At 38.9% G+C, this 23,696-nt stretch overlaps 1 protein-coding gene across 1 annotated transcript in view; it reads right to left on the minus strand.

Moving 5' to 3' along the window:
- The window catches only part of st3gal2 (ST3 beta-galactoside alpha-2,3-sialyltransferase 2), a 34,752-nt gene extending 19,691 nt beyond the window's left edge, over nucleotides 1-15,061 (minus strand). The window contains exons 1-2 of the mRNA XM_041795200.1: nucleotides 15,050-15,061; nucleotides 13,704-14,357 (exon numbers count right to left, since the gene is read on the minus strand). Of these exons, the coding sequence (XP_041651134.1) occupies nucleotides 13,704-14,357; nucleotides 15,050-15,061 (666 nt within the window). The remainder of the gene's footprint in view (nucleotides 1-13,703; nucleotides 14,358-15,049) is intronic.
- Between the last annotated feature and the right edge of the window lie 8,635 nt (nucleotides 15,062-23,696).

The raw sequence follows: 23,696 nt of genomic DNA on the forward strand, positions 1-23,696 counted from the left end.
CTCAGATGTTTAAATGCAGCATTATTGTGTTAACAATGGAGAGATATGGTGAAGACGGATGGGACCACACATGCAATCCTTTTGAAGAGTGCTATTCCATTATAGCATCGTCACAAAGCTCTGCCGTCATTATGCCAGTACATTTATACTGATCGTGCAGTGGTATTCATTTTAGTCCCTGTCTGTGAATTATCATTGTGTTACAAGATTTTAGGAGACAAAATACAACCAGACACTATGATATGTTGGATATTGCATTTTAGTTATTAAAACTATTAAGTTAAATTCATCACTTTAATTCAAGTTGTGATTTTTTCATCTGTGGCATGGGTTAAGAATCATTCAAATGTATTAACATGGGGAAACATTACATCAAGCTCATTCTATTTTAGCCTAATGGGCACCTGCTGTCCTCGACAGACTTGAAAAATTGTTAAATCAGCCTTTAACATCAGCGCCTTCTAGGGCAGACATCCGTCGGTCAGATTGATAGAGTGCTCCTGTTAATGAAGCATAAAAAATTGTGAAGCCACATGTTCAGAATCAAGAGTAAGAATCTGTCCATCTTTGGCTTTTCGTGTTATTTTATAAATTGGAAATGAATTTTGGGATCACTTCTCTAAACTGCATCTGTGTGTGATAAACAAAGAGATGACACACATTAGCAGTAACAGAGAATGTGCTTGAAAGGAAAACAATAATCACGCTCCAGTTTTAGACTCTGCCAAACCACACAGGCAAAAGTGCACTCAAGCATGTAAAGAGAAAGTGAGCACCTGCACACACATAAAAATCCCCACAACACAAATTCACACACAGTAAACTTCCATCAGGATACTAGCAAACACTAAATGGTTGTTTTTTCTCTCCATTGCCATCTTTTTCACTCGGTCTCTCTCCTTCTCTCCCACACAGCAATATTCATTTTGCATTCTTTTGTCACTACTTCCTTTTCACCCACCATCGGCCTTAATTCGCATTTCCCAACACAGATCTCATTCTCTTACAAATTCATTCACACATCCTCTCCTGCAATCTCCTTGCCCTCATGTCTAATTCCCTCTCTTTAATTTCCCTTGCTCCCTCTTTGTTTCTCCTCCTCCTCCTCGTCTTTCTTCATCTCTTCGTCTCTCTGGGACTCCTGTGCACCACGCAGCTCATCAGTGCTGATCAGACACCACTACATCTTTCTTTTACTCTCTCACTCTTTGTTTCTCATGCCGTTTGCTCTCTGCATTTTTATCCTTTCCACCTTCCCTTGCATTCCTTTCTCTTTGATCCCTCCATCCTTTGCCTTCCTCTGTCTCTGAGTCCCTGCATGATGCCAGAGCCAGCTTGGCAGGCCGTGCTGCCGTTGTTCAAGGGATTCTAATTTTTGGCAGATGTTTTTTGGCAGCTTTGCTTCTTCCTCTCTCTGCTGTCCTGTGACTCCTAAAAGTAAAAGCTTCTGGCATCTGCATTAAAATATAAAAGTATAAATTGGCAGAACAGTCATACTTCCAGGAGCCAGTGCAACAGCTATTCAGATGTTTAAATGCAGCCTTAGTGTAATAGGCACTAACAATTTAGAGATTTGATAAAAAAGGATGGGACCACACATACAAGCCCTTTTTCAAGAGTTTTTCCACAACAACACCACAACGAAGCTCGGCATTCATTACGTCTCTGAACAGTCACACTGACTCCCTAAAGAAATTAATTTCAGGGTCCCAATCTTTGAATTTATAGTCAGCATGGATATTTATATCAAGCTATGGTTATAGTGTGAATGGGGAATTTAACTGGACTGCTGTCCATGTCCAAGTATTTATGCTACATTAATTAATAAATCGATGTATTTACAAGAGCATGTCTGGCTCTACTACCGTGGATGGCAATAGGCCCTATTTAGCTAGTTACCATGAACATTTCCTGTTGACTTGCTAACAAGTTAGAGAGCAGCTAAGTGGTTGTGTGTCAAAGGGTGAGGCACATTTTACACCTCAGTGCATTTCGTGCAGAACCTATGCTTTACGTTCCTTACAAATCAGGTGAACATCATACTTCTAGCCAGTGTTAATATAAGAAGGCAAATGACGATGCAACATATATTTTCCTTAGCAATTATGCTGTCCAACTTCTGCTAAAGACCAGAGCAAGACTATTCAGCAAGCACAGAACACCTAGTCCAGTGTGGTTTTATTGAGCTGTGTACATGTAAAGGTTAATTCCTTTACGTCTGAAAATAGATTTGTGTGTTTTAAATCAGAATTCGGGAACAGAATTGGGTTTTTATTGCCTTGTAGGGATGAGTATGACAAGATGAGATGAGATGGGATGAGAAATGTGTTATGGAAATTGTGTGATTAATGCGTTAAGTTACACCATTTTCCTTTTATAGCTTATGTTCGACTGGCACTTTATAAAGATATTTCTGCAAATCATTTATGATACCAGGACAGCTCTTATTCTCCTGATAACTTTCAACACACATTTTCTCCCCTCAAAAGCATCAATTTAGGCAACATTTAGGCACTGGCATCATATTAAAAGTATCGATTTAGCATCGGTATCAGAAAAAAACTAGAAAAGCACTCAGAGAGCACAGACCTCCGCCATTAGCCCTATCTCCCAATAGTGAAGAATCCTTTGTAAACATTCCTGGATTCAGACAGTGATCTGGATCACTCCTAAAATCTAATTCGCTGATTACTCCCTCCCCGGTGGGGTGGAGACACAGTGAGGCAAAGCATTGGCTTCGCTATGTGTGGACTGTCATGGCGGAAGCACCCATGGTCTCATTGGACGACTGAAAGTCATGGCAAAGGTTGAATATACCTCTATTCCTCCCAGCATTGTAAGTATTCTCGCTACAATTCGCTGTCTTTCTCTCTGTTATGCTCTGACGCGTCTCCTCGACCGGACGTGTGTCTTTCAAAGTCTATAAACTCCAAAACTTTGAATAGAAACACACCAAAAACATGTTCCTGGGATTGAAGTTAATCATGTCCGCCATCTCCTGGTGTAAATTGGCAACAGCGCAGACCTCCACCATTAGCCCTATCTCCCAATAGTAAAGAATTCTTTAAAAAATTCCTGAATCCAAAAGATGATCTGGATCAGTCCCAAAATCTAATCAGTTCTTCCTTATGCCATATCTGACATTTCCTGAAAATTTCATGAAAATCTATGACTTTTTGAGTTATGTTGCTAACAAACTAACAAACAAATAAACAAACCCACCTGATCACATAACCTCCTTCGCGGAGGTAAAAACATATGATACCCAAGCCTATTGTCTATTACATTATTACAAACAAGGAATATGACTTGGTGTTTGGTCCAAAACAAATAACATAGAAGAAGAGGAAAAATTAAGAGGCAAATAAGAATATTCAAGATCACATATTATGCAAAATACACCTTTTCAGGCTTTTCTAGCAAAAATATGTGCCTGTCCACAATCCCCCCAAAATTCAGGAAGCCATCCCACCCCCCACCCCCGTTTGCTGAAACGAGTCATTCTCAGATTTTCCCCTGATGTCATGCAAGGGTTAGCACCACCCCCAGGTTTGGTTGACCCTCCCTGCTTGGAATTAAGTTCCTCCCTCCTCTCCTGATCCTCCTCTCATGACAGTCTCATCCATTTCCTGAGAGGGGCGGAGTCAGACAGCTCAGTAACATTTAAATCCAGAGATGCAGAAACAACTCGTTCTGAGCAGGGCTGAAACAGGGCTTCTCAGACATGAGAAAATCCAACACTGGAGTGTTTTATCAGCAAAAAAACTTCACAGGTATGTTTTGGGGACCTCTGAGACTAATATAAACTTGTCTTAAAGAGGTAAAATATGTGACCTTTAAGAGGCTAGAATGGCAAAACTACTATAACCACAACTGCCCACATACTCTTGCACATCTGTTATTCTGGAGTGGACAGTAAAACCAGTATCAATACTGTCACTGGTAAAACTTCTGCCACAAAATCAAATTTCGCAACTCTGACATTAAAGCGCAGCCTGGTAACAGGCCAAACATCACTTGTTTGTGTATGTGTAATTCACATAAGCACAGCAATGAGATAAAACATGTATTCTTTCCTCTCCTAGTTTAATGCATATATTAAAAGCACCATACGGTGAGTGTGCTGGCTTTGCAGGGTGCCTCATTGGCCTGTCTGGGACTTTAATACAAGCTATGATGCGCAACAAATCGACTCTAGTCCAGCGCTGCAGTGATTCATAAATTAAATTCCTAAACAACTTCTTAAAGATGTGTTTTTACTGATAAAATGATGATTAAGGTCCACAATGATTCGAATAAGTGGATGGGGGCATTAAAGAGGACTAGGAAGCAGCTGCAAACATGGTAGTCAGCAGAAAACAGACAGACTTCAAAAATCCTTTTTTTCTGATCCTGTGCTCAGTTATGAGTTCAGTGTGCCACCTGAAAATGCATTTTTTAATTAATTAACAAACACTCATTTTCTTTTTAAAATATTCTATTTCTTTCTTCCTGTTTTTTGTCTTTAAGGATTTTAAACTTTGTTAACTTTTTCTGTTTTTATTTCATGTTCTGCTTTTATTTAATGTATATCTGTTTTAGGCACTTTGAGCGGCATGCTTCTGTGTATGAAACATGCTTTATAAATAAAGCTGAGTTGAACAGAATAAACAAGTGAGACGAAGGATTTTGTTTCAGAAGTTATAAAAGCAAGCAATTATTTGAAGCACTCACACATCTTCTTGGAACTGTGCATCAGCAATGCCTTCTTCCTTTACTCGTTACCAGGAAACTTTTATTTGTTCTCTCTGCCAAACAGAAATGAAAAACCTTCCCTTCATCTTTACATTTTCCTAGTTTTATTACCAAAATATAGTTTTTCCAAATCAATGTTTTCATATTCTGCATACTCATTTGTTAAGGTTTGTAATTTGAAACGCATGTAAAAACAATATTAGTCTTTAATGTGTGTTCATTTAAGCTCACACAAATCTTGGGCCTCAGCCAAAAGCAACAGACAATTATAGCTACATAATGTATTCATAGCCAGTGTTTCTCTGGAAATAGAAAAGGGAGTGTTTGAAATCTGGCTGAGATTTTGTAGCTACAGATATTTGCAGGCAGGGCAAGGTCAGACAGCCTTGTGCAATTGGATGTTTTGTTTTGTTCGATATGGAACAATAGAGAGGCATCCCTGACAAGGAAACAGATAAACCTTCGATCAAGGTCTGCAGAGAGTGCTTTGTTTATCCTGCTTTTGTCTTATTTTCTCCAGCTCTTTTATTTATACCCTCTTCTACTTCCTCTTTCCCTTTTTTTAAAACTTATTTGAAAATGTATTCCCTCATCGAGCCCCTCTTTTGTATCTTCTCATCTTCTGTGTATCTTTGTTCTTTATGGGATCTCCCTGTTCTGCATCCAATCTCGACCTTTCCATCTTTTTATCCTCTCATTCATGTCTCTCTCTCTGTTGCTCTTTCTCGCCCCTCTCTCCCAGTTCATCACCCCCATGTTGCAGCGTGACCTAATGACTTGGCAGCTGTTGGCCTGTGTTTGCAGTTTTGTGCCATTACTGAGCTGGACTGAGGCTACAGCCTGAAAACAGGCCTCTGGACCAGCCACCAAAGGGAACTAAAGAGATTAAAGATAACACAAGAAACGCATCCATTCTCTGATTCAAGCAGATATTAAGATACAAATGAGCTTACACCACAGAAACACACCCACAAAGGCTCTAATGCTTCCTGTCTCTCTTGCATTGACTCAGGAGGCATATTAATTTCAGTTCTACAGACATTACTGGGCAGTGGTTTAAGAAAAGCTCAGTAATCAAGCATGTGATTTATCCACTAAAACATATGACTGGCACAAGGAACATGAACTCTCTGGAAGAGAGGATTGGCTGGAAGAGAGAGGATGAGGGGAGATCTGTGATTATGATGTATTACTCCCCCGTATGTTGGTGTCCTAATCAGAATCTCACATGAGACTGCCTGCCCTCTTCCTCCACTACAGACATACAAACATGGAAAGTTTTTAATGATGCTGCATAAACATAAAAATAACAACAAACAAAATTTTTGCTGTTGGGAATTATTTAAATTGTATTAAAATGTAAAGAGGAAGAAACATCTTACACAGTGCAAAACTACTTTGAAAGCTGATTTTGCATGAATGGAACATGGAATGATCTGTTTCTGTGCCTTATCAATGGTCTGATCACACTCAGGCTGAAAAGATGTAATCATGCATTAAGGGAGAATTGGGTGTTATCCAATTTCTAACACCAGTAATCCTTCCCCAAATTTTCCCGTGGTATACAGCATTACCCCCATGTGATCAAAAATCACTAACAGCTCAGAACCATAATGTTCCTATGTTCATATTTTTCATGAAATTAAACATAAATTATCAAACTAAAATTGTGTTGGGCAGGGCTGTAGTCAACCAAAGAAAATCTTGGTCATCCAAAATCATACCCAAACACCTACCAATTGATTGGTTGTGTAGGTGCAAAAAAAAAAAAAAAAAACAATCTCAAAAATCAGTTTAATCTCTGGCAGGCTACTCATTACATCCGTCTGGTAATCTGATTACCCCACGCTGATGAAATCGGCAGGGGGTTATGTAAAGGGTTCTGTACCTTTGTTTGTTTGTATGTGTACAAGATAACTCGAGAACAGATAGTCGTATCTTCACCAAACTTTCAGGGAATATTGGGATAGTGACAGGGAAGAATCGATTAGATTTTGGTGATGATCCGCGCACCCATTCAGTTTTTCTCGGACTTCAAATTTTGAACACCATAGTAATCAATGGGAGCGTGAGTTCCTCAGTGGCGCTGCTTAGGCGTGGGTCTGCCGCCTCAGACGGCCATTCTAGTTATTATTATACTATTACTTATTTCAAACTCACTACATTGTACTAAAATAACAGCTGACTCAGAAACAATCAGCATGCACCTACCTTTAACCATATAATTTCTGTGATCATGGCATGATAACTCTTCAGTATCATAAAGCCTACAGAATATCTCCAGACTTTTGTTTTAATTGACTTAGGATGATAACTATTAACAGAACTAGTCTGTGCTGTGTAATTAACAAGCAAATATCAGACCATATGCTGCATTTGTTTACTGTAGTGAAGTGAAAAAAGGTCAATGGTCAGGACTTCATGACCAAGAGACCTCATGTTTTCTCTCTGTCTGTCTGTCTGTAACAGACACTAACTCTGATGTGAACATTTTAATCTGATGATAAAGGGACAATGTCCCATAATTAGTGACCAGTGAATTAAACAGGCCACGGGAGTTGGGGCTCTGACTGAGGGCAGATTCACAGTGTAACAGGTGAGAAGTTGGTTTACAGTATCTGGTTAACATCAGTGCTAGCACTACTGGCCTTCGATCCTCTTTACAGCTTAACATCTACATTCCTGTGCTGAGCATTTTACTCATTGCTTTGGATGTGAGTTTAACCTGAATCAGCCTAGATACAACTTTATCCTAGTTTTACTAGGTCAAAACAGTGCTACTGTTCCTACTTGTTTCAATCAGTGCTGTCAGTTCACAGCAATGTTAATTTTGGCATATATTTTTAATTTTAATCTTAGTCTTTAGATGAAATGTCTTTTAGTTTTAGTCACATTTTGGTCATTTCTACCCCTTAGTTTTAGTCTAGTTTTAGTCGACGAAAAATTTAAAAAACATTAACGTCTAGTTTTAGTCCATAAAAAGTCCTCACATTTTAGTCTTTACTTTTAGTCCAAGCATTTATTCTCTTGCTTAAATCTGGTACCACATCATGGTTGTGGGTTCTATGCACTCTACCAAACCTGGGGTCCCTGCTTTCTACAGCTGAGAGACAGAATAGCTATAGATGTAATTTTTTTTGACAGATTTACCCACAGTGGAGAAATATCATGGATTTTGAAAGTCTGACAAAAAATAAATTACATTTTAGTCTCAGTCACCTTGACGAAAACTAAACGTACTTTTTGTCATTTTAGTCATCACAGATCTACTTTTGTAAGTCTTAGTCTAGTTTTTGTCATGGAAAAAAAGGCTGTCGACGAACATTTTTAGCCATAGTTTTAGTTGAGAAAATTAACACTGGTTCACAGTTGTTTATATCAGATTAAAGAGCATTGTGGCAGCAAGGCAGGAGTCATTAAGAACAGCTACAGGGGTTACCAGTGGCAGATGGCTGCATTACTGTTTAGAAGGAGTGATTGATTGAGACTGTGGGCCTGAACTGACAAAAAATATTAGCTTAACCATCTCATAATTCCAGTGCCAGGCCCACTTAAACATTGGATTCATATCTTTAACAAGCAAGACTTGTGCCAAAGTTTGGGAGTACTTAATCATGGATTTTCCAAGCAGCTGAGGAGCAGCAAAAGCAGGTGAGTAAATGCTGCTCTCACAGTCCAAGTTGTTGAGTATTCTTTCTTCTCGACAGTCAAAGGTGCTGAATTTTGGTTTAATATGATTCAAAATTTGTATGCGTTTTGAGTTGATAAATTCATATGCCTATGGCTAAAGCACTCTTTAAAGTCCAGAGAGCAGAGGATAGACAGCGATGCCTCCTCCCTAAGATGTTGGGCGCCCCACCCCCCACCACTGTTTAAAAAAAAAAAAAAAAAAAAAAAAAAAAAAAAAAACTAGTACACAGCATGCTCCTGGACATTATTTATCATGATATTATAGTATGGTTATTGCTGACGGTTAAATTGGTAATTAAAATATGAAAGGTATGATAGCCATGGGGAAATTTTATCACAGTTACCATTAATACAGGTAACTGTTTCATCTCTAGTTGTGAGTTTACTCTGCAGGGAGTTTTCTAAAGTTATATTAGCTCATAATAAAAGGGGTTAAATAAACTGATCCCATCACAGCAAGCTATAACTTTTAGAATTCAAAGTCTTCAAGGAAAACCATAAGTGATGGCATCACATGGTGTGAGAGTATGAGCGTGTTTAAAATGTAAGTCCTCTAATACTGGTTCTTTATTTGACAGATTAGGTCTCCATCATTTACAGGAGTTCTGCCACTTTTACAAAATCTTTAAAAAACAGACAGTGTTCCTGCTGCTGAAAACAGACACACACTATTCATTTGTTACTCGTTTTAACTGTTTTGAAGCAGTGATGATGAGTTTTGTGGATGGAGCACTACTGGCGGCAGAGAGTTAGCTAGCGGTAGCTTGAGGCTGTAAAGGTTTGTTAGCTTTAGGCTAATCATGCATGATCAGAAGGCATTCTGATCATGCAGAACTTGAATAAACTTGAATAAACTGGCTGTAATGTATGCAGTACTGCAGTAATTAAAGGTTATTTAATAGGGACATTTGTCGGTTTTGTCTCGTCATAAAGGTGTGTGCAACCATAAACGAGTCAAAAAAACTACTGTTAACTACACTTGTATGACTGGGTTAGATTTGAGTTTTTGTTAATTATTTAATTGTTTGATGTATTGTAGTTTAGAATAAGGTTAAATCGCATGAAATGCTTTTTCTGCTACTATATACGCACCCATTAACGCTTGTGTTTTGCTTAAAAGACTTCTTTGACGGTGGTATTCCCCAGAAATGTAGGTCATGTTTTTCATATTCCTATACTGACATCTAGGAGCACAATCAAACACTTTCCCCGTTATACTAGAAATATAATTTGCTTTTCAATTTCCCTCCTCTCATTTCTACTGTTTTTACCACGATTATGGGGAAGCAACTGCTGTGATGTAATATTGACGTCTTTTCCAAATTGGTCCACAGGGAGTTCAATCTTGGGCTAGTCTTTAAGGTGCAACATATTTGACAACTTAATAACTCAGTCAAAACTTATATCATTCAGTCAATTATGAGCTGATGTCACTGTGATTGTGTTTACAGCTAAGAATGCATTCCTTTATTCTCGTCCTGATTTCTATGAACTATCAAATACGTTATTCATCAAGAATCTTTGCTGTAGAAAAATCTTGATATCATTATGTTTCATAACCAGCTAAAAACTCCTCAGAGAAGCTTCCAGATGGGCTGAGTGCTGATATAGGTAACTGTTCCACAAATGTTCACAAACATGTTGCTTTAACTCATAGGATGAAGGGATGCATTATATATAGAATTTTTGCCAGGGTCCAATATGCCGATATTCTCAAACTTATTATTGTAGATTCTAGGGGTGTAACGGTTTTTTAAATTAAACCAAAAGGGTCCCGGCTCAGGGGTCATGGTTTGGTGCACATAGTGCTGCAATAAATATGTCTGAACCATTAAAAAAAAGACAAGAAAACAAATGTGACACTATTTATTTGCCAGTCAGACTGGTTGTATCCTGTGTTTACATGAGCCAGTCTGGCATCCTTCACTGACACACGAGTCAGAATTTTCCATGAGGAATCACTGCACCTGCTTTTTTTAAAACTCCAAACGGTGTTACAGCACTTTTTATTAATAATAAATATGAGATATTGCTCTAAAAAGCACACAGGCTGTACCAACTATCACTGATAGTTCCTAATAACACAAGACGGAACAAAGTATTGATCAATTGATTCAAATTTATATTTCAAACATCTGAATAAAGTATTAGCTGCACTAACAATGGTAAAAGAAAAAATAATAAGTGAGGGAAATCTAGAATTATAAATCTGAGACTTTTCTGTTTTATCGACAAACCAAACCTGAACCAAAACCTTGACCTCAAAACCGAGGTATAAACCAAACAGTGACCTCTAGGGGTGTTAGAAAATATCAATACACTGATATATCACGATACTTCGCAGCGCAATACTGTATTGATATTTTAAAATGCAGTATCGATATGTTTTTAATTTATAATTTACTTTGTTGGTGCGGTAGTTTGTGGTGTAATTTCACCCCCTGACTGCTAGTTGGCATCAGGCACCGTCAGCCAGCTGCAGGCGGTTGACTCTTCCTTCTTCTCCACTACTTAAGACAACGAGATCACGCAAGCGGTTGCCGGTTGCTCATGGTTACCCAGCTGTGCAGCTTCTGCTGCGTTTGTAGCAGATACGTGGATTTGTTTTGGCTTCCAAAAGATTGAAGACGGTACAGACTTCTACAGGAGTCAAGTCGTTTGTAAGATATGCCACGCCAGAGTTAAATACTGGAAGACATGACGAACCTGAGCGCGAGACATCATGATAGCTTAGCGGCTAACAGCTAATGTGAGAGAAGCCTGCTGAAGCTACTGCTGCTTTTTAGCCATGTAACCATAATTATTCTGTCAATACTAAATGACGGCTTCCGTAGAACGAAAAAAAAAAAAAGCACTAGTCTGTCACGTAATGCCTTCCTCACAACAAGTCCATCAGTCCTTAAAGCTAGACATGAAGATCAGTCTACCTCAACATGCACCTTGTCATTACACTAAGGCATACAAGCTAATGTACCACGAAATATAAAAGATTTGAGTACATTTACTCTATATTGATTTATTTTTCCACTGTTCTTTTAGAAATCCTGAAAGCATTTTAATTCATGACAGCAAATGGGAAAAAAATCCTCATCTTCAAATAACACAAAATGGTTAAAACTCTAGATGATGCAGGACCATATATTTTATAATACACCATATAATTTGAAATTTACATACTATACTTATAATTTTAATAGATTTTTATTAATAGCCTAATTGTGTTCTGTTATATTCCACACTAACATTACATAGTTATTTATTTCTATGAATATACACACCAACATATACATGCAAATATATAAATTACAAAAATATTGCAGTATTTCGCCTTGCTCATAGTATCGCAATTTATCGCAACATATCGATATCGATATCGGCACCCCTGTATCGCGATACATATAGCCAGATTCTTGCCAGTACACACCCCTAGTGACCTCTGTGAACCATTACACCCTAGCAGATACTGATTTTGATACCAATATTCTGCCTAAAACTCGATAGATAAAATTTTGGGTGAAGCAAGATAAAAACAATGATTTTGGACATTCAGTCATTTTTTAAACAAAATTGTTCATGCAACAATAATTCTAATTTATATATATACTTTTTACATAATATATTACCAGTGCCTGGTTATAATGAGGTGCCTTTAAATAACAAAAGAAGAAGCAGAAAAGTGTGTGACAAAACAAAGATGCTTAGGAACTAACTTCACTTCTCTTAACTTAAGATTACTTCGGATTACTGAACATTTTTGGGATGCAGAACATTATCTGTATGATACTGGTATAATATCGTAATTAGCAGATTTGAGCTTGAACTAACCCATATTTTGGCTGTAAAGATCTGCCTTGATCAGCTGTTAACATTGGCCATGGGAAAAAATAGGTTAGTAAAATTTTAGGCTGGACCAACAGACCTACATCAGCTGAAGTCTTTTACTTTGTTCATCATCACAGATCACACTTTAAAGTGTGTTTTAAGGACTGAAATGTGTTTATGTTTTCACCCTCAAACTGTAAATAATGAGTTAAAGGACTGAAGATGTAGGTCTGAACAACATTTAAACATCAGTATCTATATCAGTATCAGCTAGAATTATTTTATGAATATCTGCATACAGGACATCAGCAAAAATCCAATATTGCTCATCCCTATTTTTTATGTTTATGCTCAATAAAAAATTGTTTTAACCAAATGTTGTCAAGTAAAATACTTAATGTTTCTTAAGTTTAAATTTACATCAAGCAATGCTAAATATTTTGGCCAATTATAATCAATTTCCATTATTTGTTAGCCTAAAGCTAATAAACCTTAACAAGTCCTCTGATTTTTATTTCCAATTTTCTTAAAGGTGACTTTCAAACAGTAATTTTCTTTGGAGTGCATGTCCCTTAATGCCTATTTGTACAGCCAATATGTCCACTTAAGAAAATGGCAGAAATTGTACAATCTGACATTTTAAGCTAACACCTGCTGAGATCAATATGCTAATGCGAACATGCATTCCTAATAGGAGGGCCTGATGTTTCTCTGAATTTTAACTCTACATTGTTTTCTCAACTATCGTTCAATCAGAAAGCATTATAACCATTTTATTATTACAATCAGATTATCTGATATCAGTAAACTTGGATCCAAGCATAAAAAATTACTACTCAACTCACTACATGCATTGCCTGTAGCACTGCGAAACAGCGCCTGTGTCTGATTGGGCTTGAAACACTTAGTGACCCTTATAGCTGATTCCTCCTGTCTAGATCTTTTCTTTTCTTGCACTGCTTTGGACAAAAGCGCCTGCTAAATGATGTCTTAACACTGTGACATTGTAACCTCAGCTGCTACTGTGAGCCTGCAGTGAAAGGAAAATGGCTGATGTCTTTATAAAGTTTCACTTTCTTGAATTGTATAGTCAGATGACAGAAAATCAATAGCTCTCTCATTTATGTAAGTATGGAAATTGAACTTGTGTTAATTAACTTAGATTTAGGGAAATGCTATCAGGGCTGCATCCAAATTTCAGAAACTTGCCCAGTGTATTGTATATAATTTGTTTAATCTCTTGAAAACTTTATCTTCTTCTAACAGACCCAGAAAAGACAATTAACCTAAGAAAAGTGGAGAACTGGTTTGCTCTATATTCTCACACTTCATGCACACATGAGAGTGATATTAATCCTGTAATTTTACATTTCGTTAAAAACCTATCTTTCCCCATTATTGTCAGAACATCTGTGTCATGCCTCCAGAATGTAAAATTAAATAATGTTGGTACTTACCACCCACCAGTAGTAGACATCAGACGGCAGCTGGATGTTGTCTCTGGTCCACACAGGTGAGATATCTGGGTCATAGCTCTCATCAAACCAATCGGAGACGCCGGGATCTCCTACACAGCGTGAGCAGGCACAGGTCTTCTGCTGTGGGGCATCCGGTGGTGACAGCCTTCGTGCACCCATGTAACTGGGTACCAACTTCACCCGTCTCGACTCCTCCCAGCCGGGTGGCTCCAGATAGTTGAAGCCGACACTGCCCCGGAGCGAGACGGAGAAGAAGAGCGAGGTGAGAAAGACAAGAGCCAGCGAGCCCAGGACGACCCAGACTCTGCGGGAACATCTCACTTTGCCTCCTTTTTCCCCCATGCCTCCTCCACCGGTACTACCTGCACCTCCTGCCGTCCCGACTGTGCCTCCGCTCAGCCAGGGCCTGAGCTCGGAGAGTCTGGGAGCTCCTCTGAATGGACCCCCACCCCAAGACCCCCAGCCCCAGCGCCTGTCCCGGTTCAAAGCGGAGGACGGGATGCGGCCCCCCCATGGCCATGACCCCACCCCTAGGCCTGCCACTGTCCCAACTCCACCACCACCTCCTCTGCCTACTCCGCCCTCACGCAGCAGCCACCAAGACCTGGTCAGTGTGATGGAGCGACCCCCTGACTAACTCAAGACCACTCACTTTGTCAGTGTGGTAAAAACACAGACTCACACACAGAAGACAATGTGTCAGAGTCAATTTGTTTCACAGTCAAGCTGTGCGCTCAGCGTTGCTCCTACGCTTTCTCTCCGTCTCAGGCTGGAGCCTCTCCCTCCCTCTTTTTCACAGTTGTGTGCTTGTCTCGCACACACAAAAATGTCTCGGCACACACTGGAGTCGCAGCTGAATTACACACAGCTGTAGTCTGACAGCCTTAGAAGTCCTTTACCCTCGATGGGAGGTGATCTCTCCTTCAGCTTCGATCACAGTCTCTGCTTTTCCCACCTTTCTACCTTTTGTTCATTCTCTACTTCTTCATATCCTAACTTTCTCTTTTCTGACTGCTGCTCTCTCTTTTTATCCCTCTCTCTTTTTCAGATTAACTGCAATGTCCATCTTCATTGAAACCCCATGCCTGGTGTGAATGGACGCAGCAGGTCCTTGCTGTTCTCTCTGCCATCTGTGTGAGCTCGGCTCCAGCGCTCTGATTTCTCTCTTTTTCTGTCTCTCTCGTTGCACTGAAGCGACGTAGCCAAAGAAAGCTGGCAGACTAGTTGAGAGCAGTGGAGAGAGGGAGAGAAGAAGGAAGGAGGAGGAAGAGAGGGAGGAGGAGCAGCAGAAGGGAGGTGGTCTGGCCTGACGGGTGTTCCATCACATCTCTAGCCATCCTAGACCCAAAACAGATCTATTTTCTGTCTTTCTTTGCTCCATTTCCTCTTGATTCCACAGATACTTGAGGTAGTTTTATTATTCTTTTTCCTGTTTTTCTATCCTTTTTCTCCAGAGCTACCTCACACTGCTCCCCACTGTGTTTCACAAAGGCTCCAAGACCTACTTTATGTCAAGTTTAAAGCACTCCACTGTTGTGTACCTCTCCACACTATCACTGAAGCAAACTCAAAAAAGTTGCAACAGCAAAAAACAAGTTTGGAGTAAAGGATGCGACTCAGAAGAGCTACATGTCAGATGTGCAGTTACGTGTTCTTCCAACCCTTCCTGAAATAATGTCCATTAAAAAGTCCAAAGAAGTCCTTTCCTTGCTCCTCTTTTTTAGCCATAGAGATGAAAACAATTAAAAAAGAGATGGCAGAAAGAAATAACTCAGTGAGAAGTAATCAAAGCATCACAAGCTGATTGCCCGACTCACTTCAGATTAAAAAAGATTTTTATGAAGATGCTTTATCCAGAGATGACGCTGCACTGAGGAAACAGAGGCAGCGGTGGATGCAGCGATGCCCAGAGGATGTGATGGGAAAAAAACAAAACCAATCAGCCCCAAATCTCATCTTCTTTCCAGCTGGCTTTGGGAGGGTGATGGGAGGAAGGGTGGGGGCAGCGTCTGTCCTGCAGCTCACGGTGCATGAGTGTTTGTGTGTCTTGGTGCCTGTGATTTAATGTGTGTATGGTGTTAAGCTTCAGTTGTACACTGTCTGCCAGTTGCACTAATTTAATTGTGTTCTACAGCTGTGGTGCAGTGTGCGTACGTGTATGTGTTTGTGCGTGCCCTATTGGCTTACGGCGGAAGTTTCATGAGGCTGCTGAGCCTGAGGTGACTGCTGCTTAGCTCTAATCTCCTAAACTGTAATCCCAGGGTAAGACCCCTGCAGCGCCCACTTAATGCCAGCTGTCTGCGATGCACATGTTCATCTGATGCCCGATAAAACACCTGCCTTGCTCACCTGCACGCATACTCACTGTTGCACTGCTGCATCAATAACCAGTTCTGATATGTGTGTCTTTGTGTTTCTAAGGCACAAACAGCTGCTCCCTCTAGGTTTTCACTTCATGATCAAATGTGTGTGACGGTGCTTGTGTGTGTTTGTGTGTCCTTCAGGGGGTTGACAGCCATGTCTGGCCTGAGGTCTGGCTTCCTCTTCCGAGGAGAAACTCTGGAGAGAGAAAGAGAGATAAAAGACAAGATGTCATTTACAGCCATTAGCCTCATTGACCATATTGGCAACTTTAATCCCCCTGTCCTTTTCCACTTTGATCCATTCTCCCTCTTTTTAACTCTCATTTCCTCTTCTCTCCAGGCAAACTGTCCTTGCTCACCCCAAACTGTCTCTTTCTTCTTTTTATTTGTCTACAGCAGCTCCTTTTTCTCTCTGCTGCTGCTGTTCCAGTAAAATATGCTCCATCTCTTTCCTGTTTTCATCTCACCTCACTCAGTTTTCCTCAGATAGTCTACCAGAACAGACAAGGTCAAACATAAAACCAAATTCTGCTTTGTCCTGTTTTTGTGTTGATTGATTTTTCTTGAATCCATTCCTAAAACGTCATTTTGCTGAGTTGGAGATGTTGAAGGAAACTGACAGGGCACAGATTGAAAGATTCAGGCAGAATGTCAAACAGACCTCCTGTACAAACTGCCCTCAGATCCTGTAGTCACTTTACGAGATGCTCATGCATCTGTGGGGAATATTTTCAAAACACTGTCAGGCTGCAATATCATGCGTAGTTTAGTCTTTCAGTGTAGAAACTGTGTTTATTGCGTCTACAACTGTACATGAGCTTAGCCTACACGCTTCAGATTTCTGACATAGTGAGTCCTGCTAATTGAGATCTGATGCTTGTTGTTTTGACGCCTAACGCTGGGAGGTGGAGGAACTAAAACTGTAAAGCAGTGATCATCATCTGGTGGCCCGAGGGCCCCCCGCAGCTTTCCATCCAACCCCCACAAGTTTCATAAATTCAGAAAAATTCTTGTGGTATTTAGGTGATCTTTTTTAATCCCCACAGCTATTAAATAATTGAGACTTAGACAATTTTATCAGGAATGACTCAGTGTTTGATATCAGCCATTATTAAACATGATCCATGATTTACACATACAACACAACATTCTTGATTCGAGCTGCCATTCTCTGCTCAACTTTCCACATCAGGGTTTTTAAGAGCGCAATATCACTGCATAAGAATCAACGCCAAAGACCTGTTTCATGCACAAATTTTCCACCGATCAAAACACACACATGAGCATCAAACCTAGAGATGGGCAGCACAACAGCCTCAGAAAAAAGTGGCAAAAACATCTCAATTGCTTCCTTATGGCTGGCTGCAGTATCGGTGATCTCAGTGCTCAAGGCGGAAAATTGCATTAGTTTCAAATAAAAATAAAAATATTTGACATTAATTTGTTAATTAGACCAGAATTTTTATGTTAGTTACTTTGAAAGTCCGGCTCTAAAAGTGTCTGTTAAGAAAAAAGCTGGCCCTTATACAAATACACCTGAGAACCACGGCTATCAATCCAGTAGGGATTGATACAAGCACTTCAAGTAGCCGTCATTATTTGAGTAATATTTCATTACTTGTGCACGGTGCACACGCTGATTTAAGCTACATTATTATAACTCATTAAGTGTAAGTAAACTTCTGGGTTCACCTAAATGAATACTTGGTATGAAATGATGTTAATAAGGAAACTAATTAAAAAATATACAAAGGTGACTTCTCCTGCCACTTCTCTGGCTTTACAAGCACAGTAAGTTGAACTAAAGCAACAGCAACTACAGCTTTACGACAGCCACAGAGATGAGATACTCAACAGTTAGCCTGGTTGGTTAGCACACACTGTAAAACAAAATACGTTGAGCTTACATTAAAAAATCATGGAAACTTGTTGCCTCAAAAATAACAAGTAAACTACACTTGACATTTGTGAGTTCAAAAAACATGTTTATTTTTAGTGTGCAATACTAGTTAACCATTTAAGTATTCACTACTAGTTTAAACATTATTTTAAGTGCTCAAAACTGAGATCCAAAAGCTAATCTGAGTTTGCAGAACTTAGGCTATATCATCTCCTAATATTTTTTTTTTTTAAGCGCACTCTAAACACTGATAGGTTAATAGAACTCAAAATATTTCAAGTCACTGACTACCTTAAAAAGTTACTCAAAGAAAAATTATTTTTTTAGGGGTTTTCATTCCACCCAAGGTGGACTAAGTTGTGCTAACATATGCAACAATGGCTGTTGGTGACCCATTGAACTAGTAGTAATGAACACTGCACTACAAAAATGTGGGCCACAAGCAGGTCTGCGTGTGACATTCAAAAAATTTAATACAAAAAACAGGTAAAATTGAATTAGTAGGAGTGTAATGATCCATGGTTGTATAGTAATAAATTGGGTGATCAATCCAATCAGATCAACAGAAAGTCAAACCATTGATCTACACCGTCACCTTTATGCTACTGTATGCTTTAATTTTGAAATCCCTCTCAGATGCCTCTTGACAGTTTCTCCCCACGTCCTCAACAAGCACCAGTCAACGCCAGTTGCTAACAGTTAGCTGCCGATATGCAGAAAATACCTACTCCTCTCTCAGCTGTGAGGACAGATTCTGGACAGAGACTACTGCTGGGCCGACATCTCGCCTTATTTTTCCATCTACATCTGCATTTTCTATCCATATTCAAGGGCCATATGAGATCATTCATGGATAAATATAAACACTCTCCTCTTGTTATGGCTGAAGTAGCACAATCACAGAGAGGAAAAAGTCTGCTGCATACCATCTTTGATTCACAAATCGAAGTCTGATGTCTCCCATCAAAATTATAACAAAAATAAAATCATCTGACCTCGACATGATTCAAGCAGGACAGCTGTTCTCTTTCTTCACCCCACCTCCCCTCTTGTGTTAGAGATCCATCATTGACACGGGCTAAAATTTATTTATTTATTTATTAAAATAAAAAATAACATATAACGTCACAGATCAAATCTCATAATACGCGGCACAGATGGCCTAGCGGTTAGGTTGCGCCCCATGTACACAGGCGGCCTGGGTTCAAGTCTGCCCTGCGACTCATCTCTGTTTCTGACTCTATCTAATGTCCTTCTATCTAAATAAATGTGTAAAAAGCCCAAAAATATATCTTTAAAAATTCCCATAATGCCTTAAAAAATACTAGTGAACTGTATGTCACAGTAATAAGCCCTCATGTGAAGTATGATAAAACAGAAATAACTATGCAAGTCCACATGTGGGTAAATGAGTTCAAGAAAAACTCTAAACTGGGAAAAAAAAAAGAGGCCAAAAGATTTGATCATGATTAGAAAAGGTTGCAGAAATAGCACATAATGCTTTGTAGTGATCAGAGTAAATGAAAGGAAATAAAAATGTTATAATGCTCACCAATTCTTTACAAAGTGCTACTTTAAAGCCTCTGAGTGGAAACTCAGAATGTGCTGCCCCCCTGACGGTGCAGACGTTTGGTGTCAGTGTGTTGTATATTCATTTTTGAGACAAAATTGCTCAAAGAAACATGCAACTAGCCAGTATAACTGACAATCCCATCCATTACCATCCAGAGAAACACAAACTCATCAGCCAAGCTGGCATGCATGCTCTGGCAGCAAATTTAATTCAAACTTTGAAGAACCATCTTGGTTGTTGAAATTACGTATGGCTACTCATAACTCAAATACTCCTGACCAATCCCAGTAAAACTCCCTCTTGACATCATCTGCTGTCTTTCAAATATGCATTCAATTTTTTCATAAATCTGATGAAGGGAAGACAATCAGCACAACTTTGAGTTCACTGTCATTGGCAATATGATGATGGCGTTAATTTTCTCACTCTATAAACACTGAAAGAGATGTTTTTCAGATTTGAGAATTCTGAGACCTGCTTTTTGCTTTCTGTGATTTATATGGTTAGAACAACCTGACTGCAGCTTGCAGCTGTGATAAAAACTTTATCACTTTACAGCTTTAATCAGTTGAACTTTTCTGAGACTTTTTCTCAGATTTTTTCCCTTTTAAAGAAGCAAAACAAAATTTCAGCTTCTGAGGTCTGGTCCGATTTGAAAGTTAAATAAAACTTTAAAGGTCATTGGCAAGATCAAGTACTTTGATAAAATTATCAACGAGTGATAACCTTCTTTTCTAATCTGAATCTGAATACACTGTTTTATCAAAAGTTAAGGGAAAATCAGCAAAACAATCAATTATGAAAATTGTCTAATTTCAGGATTTTTTGTACAGTTCTCCTAGCTTCAATTTCACACTCCTGTGAGGAGCTTTTGTTTTGTGCTCATCTTAGTGTTCCTAGTGAGATGAACAGTATATATCGTCCCTGATTTTTTAATGGTGTCTAAGTATTTAGGAACATAAAAGCTCCTCCTTCTTTAAACTGTCAAATGTCTCACTCACATTTATTCTTTCCATGAATATTCACATTAATCAAGATTATTCAGAGCATTAGGGGCTGAGTTTTTGTGGAACTTGCTTGTCAAAATTTTACCTTACAATTGGATATTACCTGTCCAAGGAGCTTTCACAAATTTAAATCGTGAGATTAGAACTGGGAAGAAATAGAGTAACACTGTATCCTGGGTTATCAAAAAAGCCATGATAATGCTTCAGTTAAAGTCATGAAGACGGTGCTGTGTGATGAACAAATATTCATAATAAAGTCCTTGTGAATATGTGTCTGTGTCCACCGTCCACCACTGCCTGCATGTGATGACAGAACTTCTGTCAATGGTGTCGGGCCAAGTTTGCAAACACCAAACACGCTCATACATATTGATGCACATACACAGCACTCTAGTCCTCTCTTAAGTAAAACTGTTAAATGTGCACCATTAGCTATAATGTCATCGACGGCAATCTGAGCTTGAAAACACATTAACTTTTCTTTCCGGATGTGGATCAGTGATGATAAATGATACAAGTTTCTTCATAACCATACATAAGCAATGAACTATTAAAACAACCAACAGTTTTAAAAACAATTAAACTTATCTTAACCCTTTTTGTGTGAAATATAGATAAAGTTAATGGGTGTTTGTTGGTTATTCTAGGTGTGAAGAATTCTTCAACTTTTTATAAGCTTCCCCTAAAGTGAACACACAGCTTGATGCAGCTTGCCATTGTTGCACAAAGCACATAATATTTAATAATATGTCCAATCTTTATCTGTTTAAAAGCCCACAGAACATAACCTCACATTCCCAGATCTTACATGATAATAGTTTTGATAATTATTTCTCATAGTACCTCTGTGAGGAAAGTAGGGAAGAGGAAGGAAATGGGAGCGTGCCATAAAAGGAGAGGAAAAAGAGAAACTTCATTTGACGCCTGTCCTGATGTAACTCAGTTTATCTGAGTTGAAAACAATGCTTTAACTACAAATCACTTCCAGTGCCGCTGGAGTTGCCTAATAGACATTGTTTTTTAAGACTCAAACCATTTTGTTATAGGAATTAATGAAGTGTCTGTAGAGGTGTGCGCTCTGCCAGCTGTACTTGTGTATGCTGCCAGCAAGTCCTTGGTACCTGGCAGTTTTCCCATGTACCAGAGGTGGAGAAAGTACAAGTTATAGCACTCAAATAAAAGTTCAATTACTCTGGTTAAACCATGATTAAAGTAAAAGTAAAAGTACTGATTTCCAAATGTACTTAAAAAATTACAAGTACACAAAAGAACTACTCAATTACAGCAATGAGTTTAAAAGTAATAAGTTACTTTACCCCATGAAAATGTGGTGAAGGTTTAACGTTATTAAAGGAATACTGCCAGATCCTACGTGAGATCAGGTGGAAAAGAAGAAGGCATATTCTATAACAGTAACTGTTTTTGGGTTAAAATGAGTATAACATACATGGAGAAGACTGGAGAAGACAAACAGAGGAAAAAAATACAGAAGAATCATGACCACACTGGGATCTGCTGTGTTAATATGCTTATCCCAGCCTCTTGGTGGCAGGTAGCAAAGTCAGATTAAAATGATTTGGCAGTTAGCAATGATATTTAATCTTTCTAGGCTATGGTTCCCCAAACGTTGCTATGACAAGTACCCCTATATGTCACTACTGTAAAGGACCCTCTCTACGAAAGTTTCTTAAATTCATCATGTATGATGATAACAAATGTCATAAGTTAGACATACAACTTCAAATATTTCCTTATCTCTGCTGATAGTTAATAAAGCATTTTATTCAATGTAATTTTGTAGATAGTCATTTACAATTTTACTTGGTGTTCATATTTTTATAAATTCTCCAATTTTTTTCAAATATAAGTGCCATAGGCAGCTCTCTTTTGATTGGCTTTAGTTGCTTCCTTTTCTAAAGGTTTGCCTTTGAAGAACAGAAAGACTTTTGAGATGTGCAGTCATTAAGATGTTGTCTCGTTATGTTACAGTATCCTTTTTAGCTTTCTTCCATTTCCCCTTCAGTCTATCCTTTAGCTGGCTTCTGTGACCTTTGTAGCACCTCAAGCACCCGAGGGATCACTTTGAAAAAAATATATTCAGGACAATGTTGGGAAAATTTCAGGTGCACATGTGTGAAAGTGTCTGTTTGCAGTGAGCTGTTCATTGCCTTGTCTGGTACAGATAAAGCAGCTGCAGCATTACACACATTGAAAGAACTGAATGGCTGAAGTTTATTGTTTCCTGATGCTCTAGTTTGCTTTTGTAGGTCAGGCAGAAGCAATGGTGTCAGTTACTGTCTCTTATAGACAGTTGAAAACTATTAGGAAGAGCTTTAACCATGATTAACTCCTTCAGTAAAAAGCCATTTAGTTTTCAGTGACAAAAAGCTCCATAAATCTTTTTTTTTTTTTTTCAAAATAACTATCACATTAATAATTCTTACTTTCAACCCAGAAACCCAACCATCCAGCATTTCTATTTTTGATACATCGCCATGGCAGCCAGCAAGCGATAGAAGGTTGTTACGGCAACAGGAACCAATGAGCCCCCAACCTTGACCCACAGTGAGAGAACTGGGGCACTTTTTCTCTTTCCATATTGCTATCTTCGGTTCTGCTTCTGTATCAGCTGTATACATATATCATGCCTTCCAAAACACACATTTACTCCTCTCCCCGGCTGTCCTGGTGGTTTCTCATTACTTTTACTGTTGTCACCGGATTTTTGTCCTCTGGGTATAAAACCACAGTGACAAACAGCAGCCAGATGCACATCATCTCACAAACAGTCGTGCAAAGAAACTGACGGAGCTTGAGACGTTACTACAGCTGTCGTCTGAGGCCTAACAAGCTACCCATTTACAAGCTGCTTGGTTTTTCCACACAATTACACTTCCTTCACATCCTGTGTTCTTCTTTTTGTCAGTTTAGGAAAAGGATTTTGTTAATTGGAGCATGAAGCCTTCTTTGGATTCATAAATCCTAATTCCAAAAAAAGTTGGGACATTGTGTGATTTATTTGTAAACACTTAACAACTGTTATTTGATTTGATACAGCACAAAGATGAGACATTTCATGTCCAAACTGACAAACTGCGATGTTTGGGGGAAATACACACACATTCTGAA

Source organism: Cheilinus undulatus, linkage group 9 (genome assembly GCF_018320785.1).
Source record: "Cheilinus undulatus linkage group 9, ASM1832078v1, whole genome shotgun sequence".
NCBI classification, from domain to species: domain Eukaryota; kingdom Metazoa; phylum Chordata; class Actinopteri; order Labriformes; family Labridae; genus Cheilinus; species Cheilinus undulatus.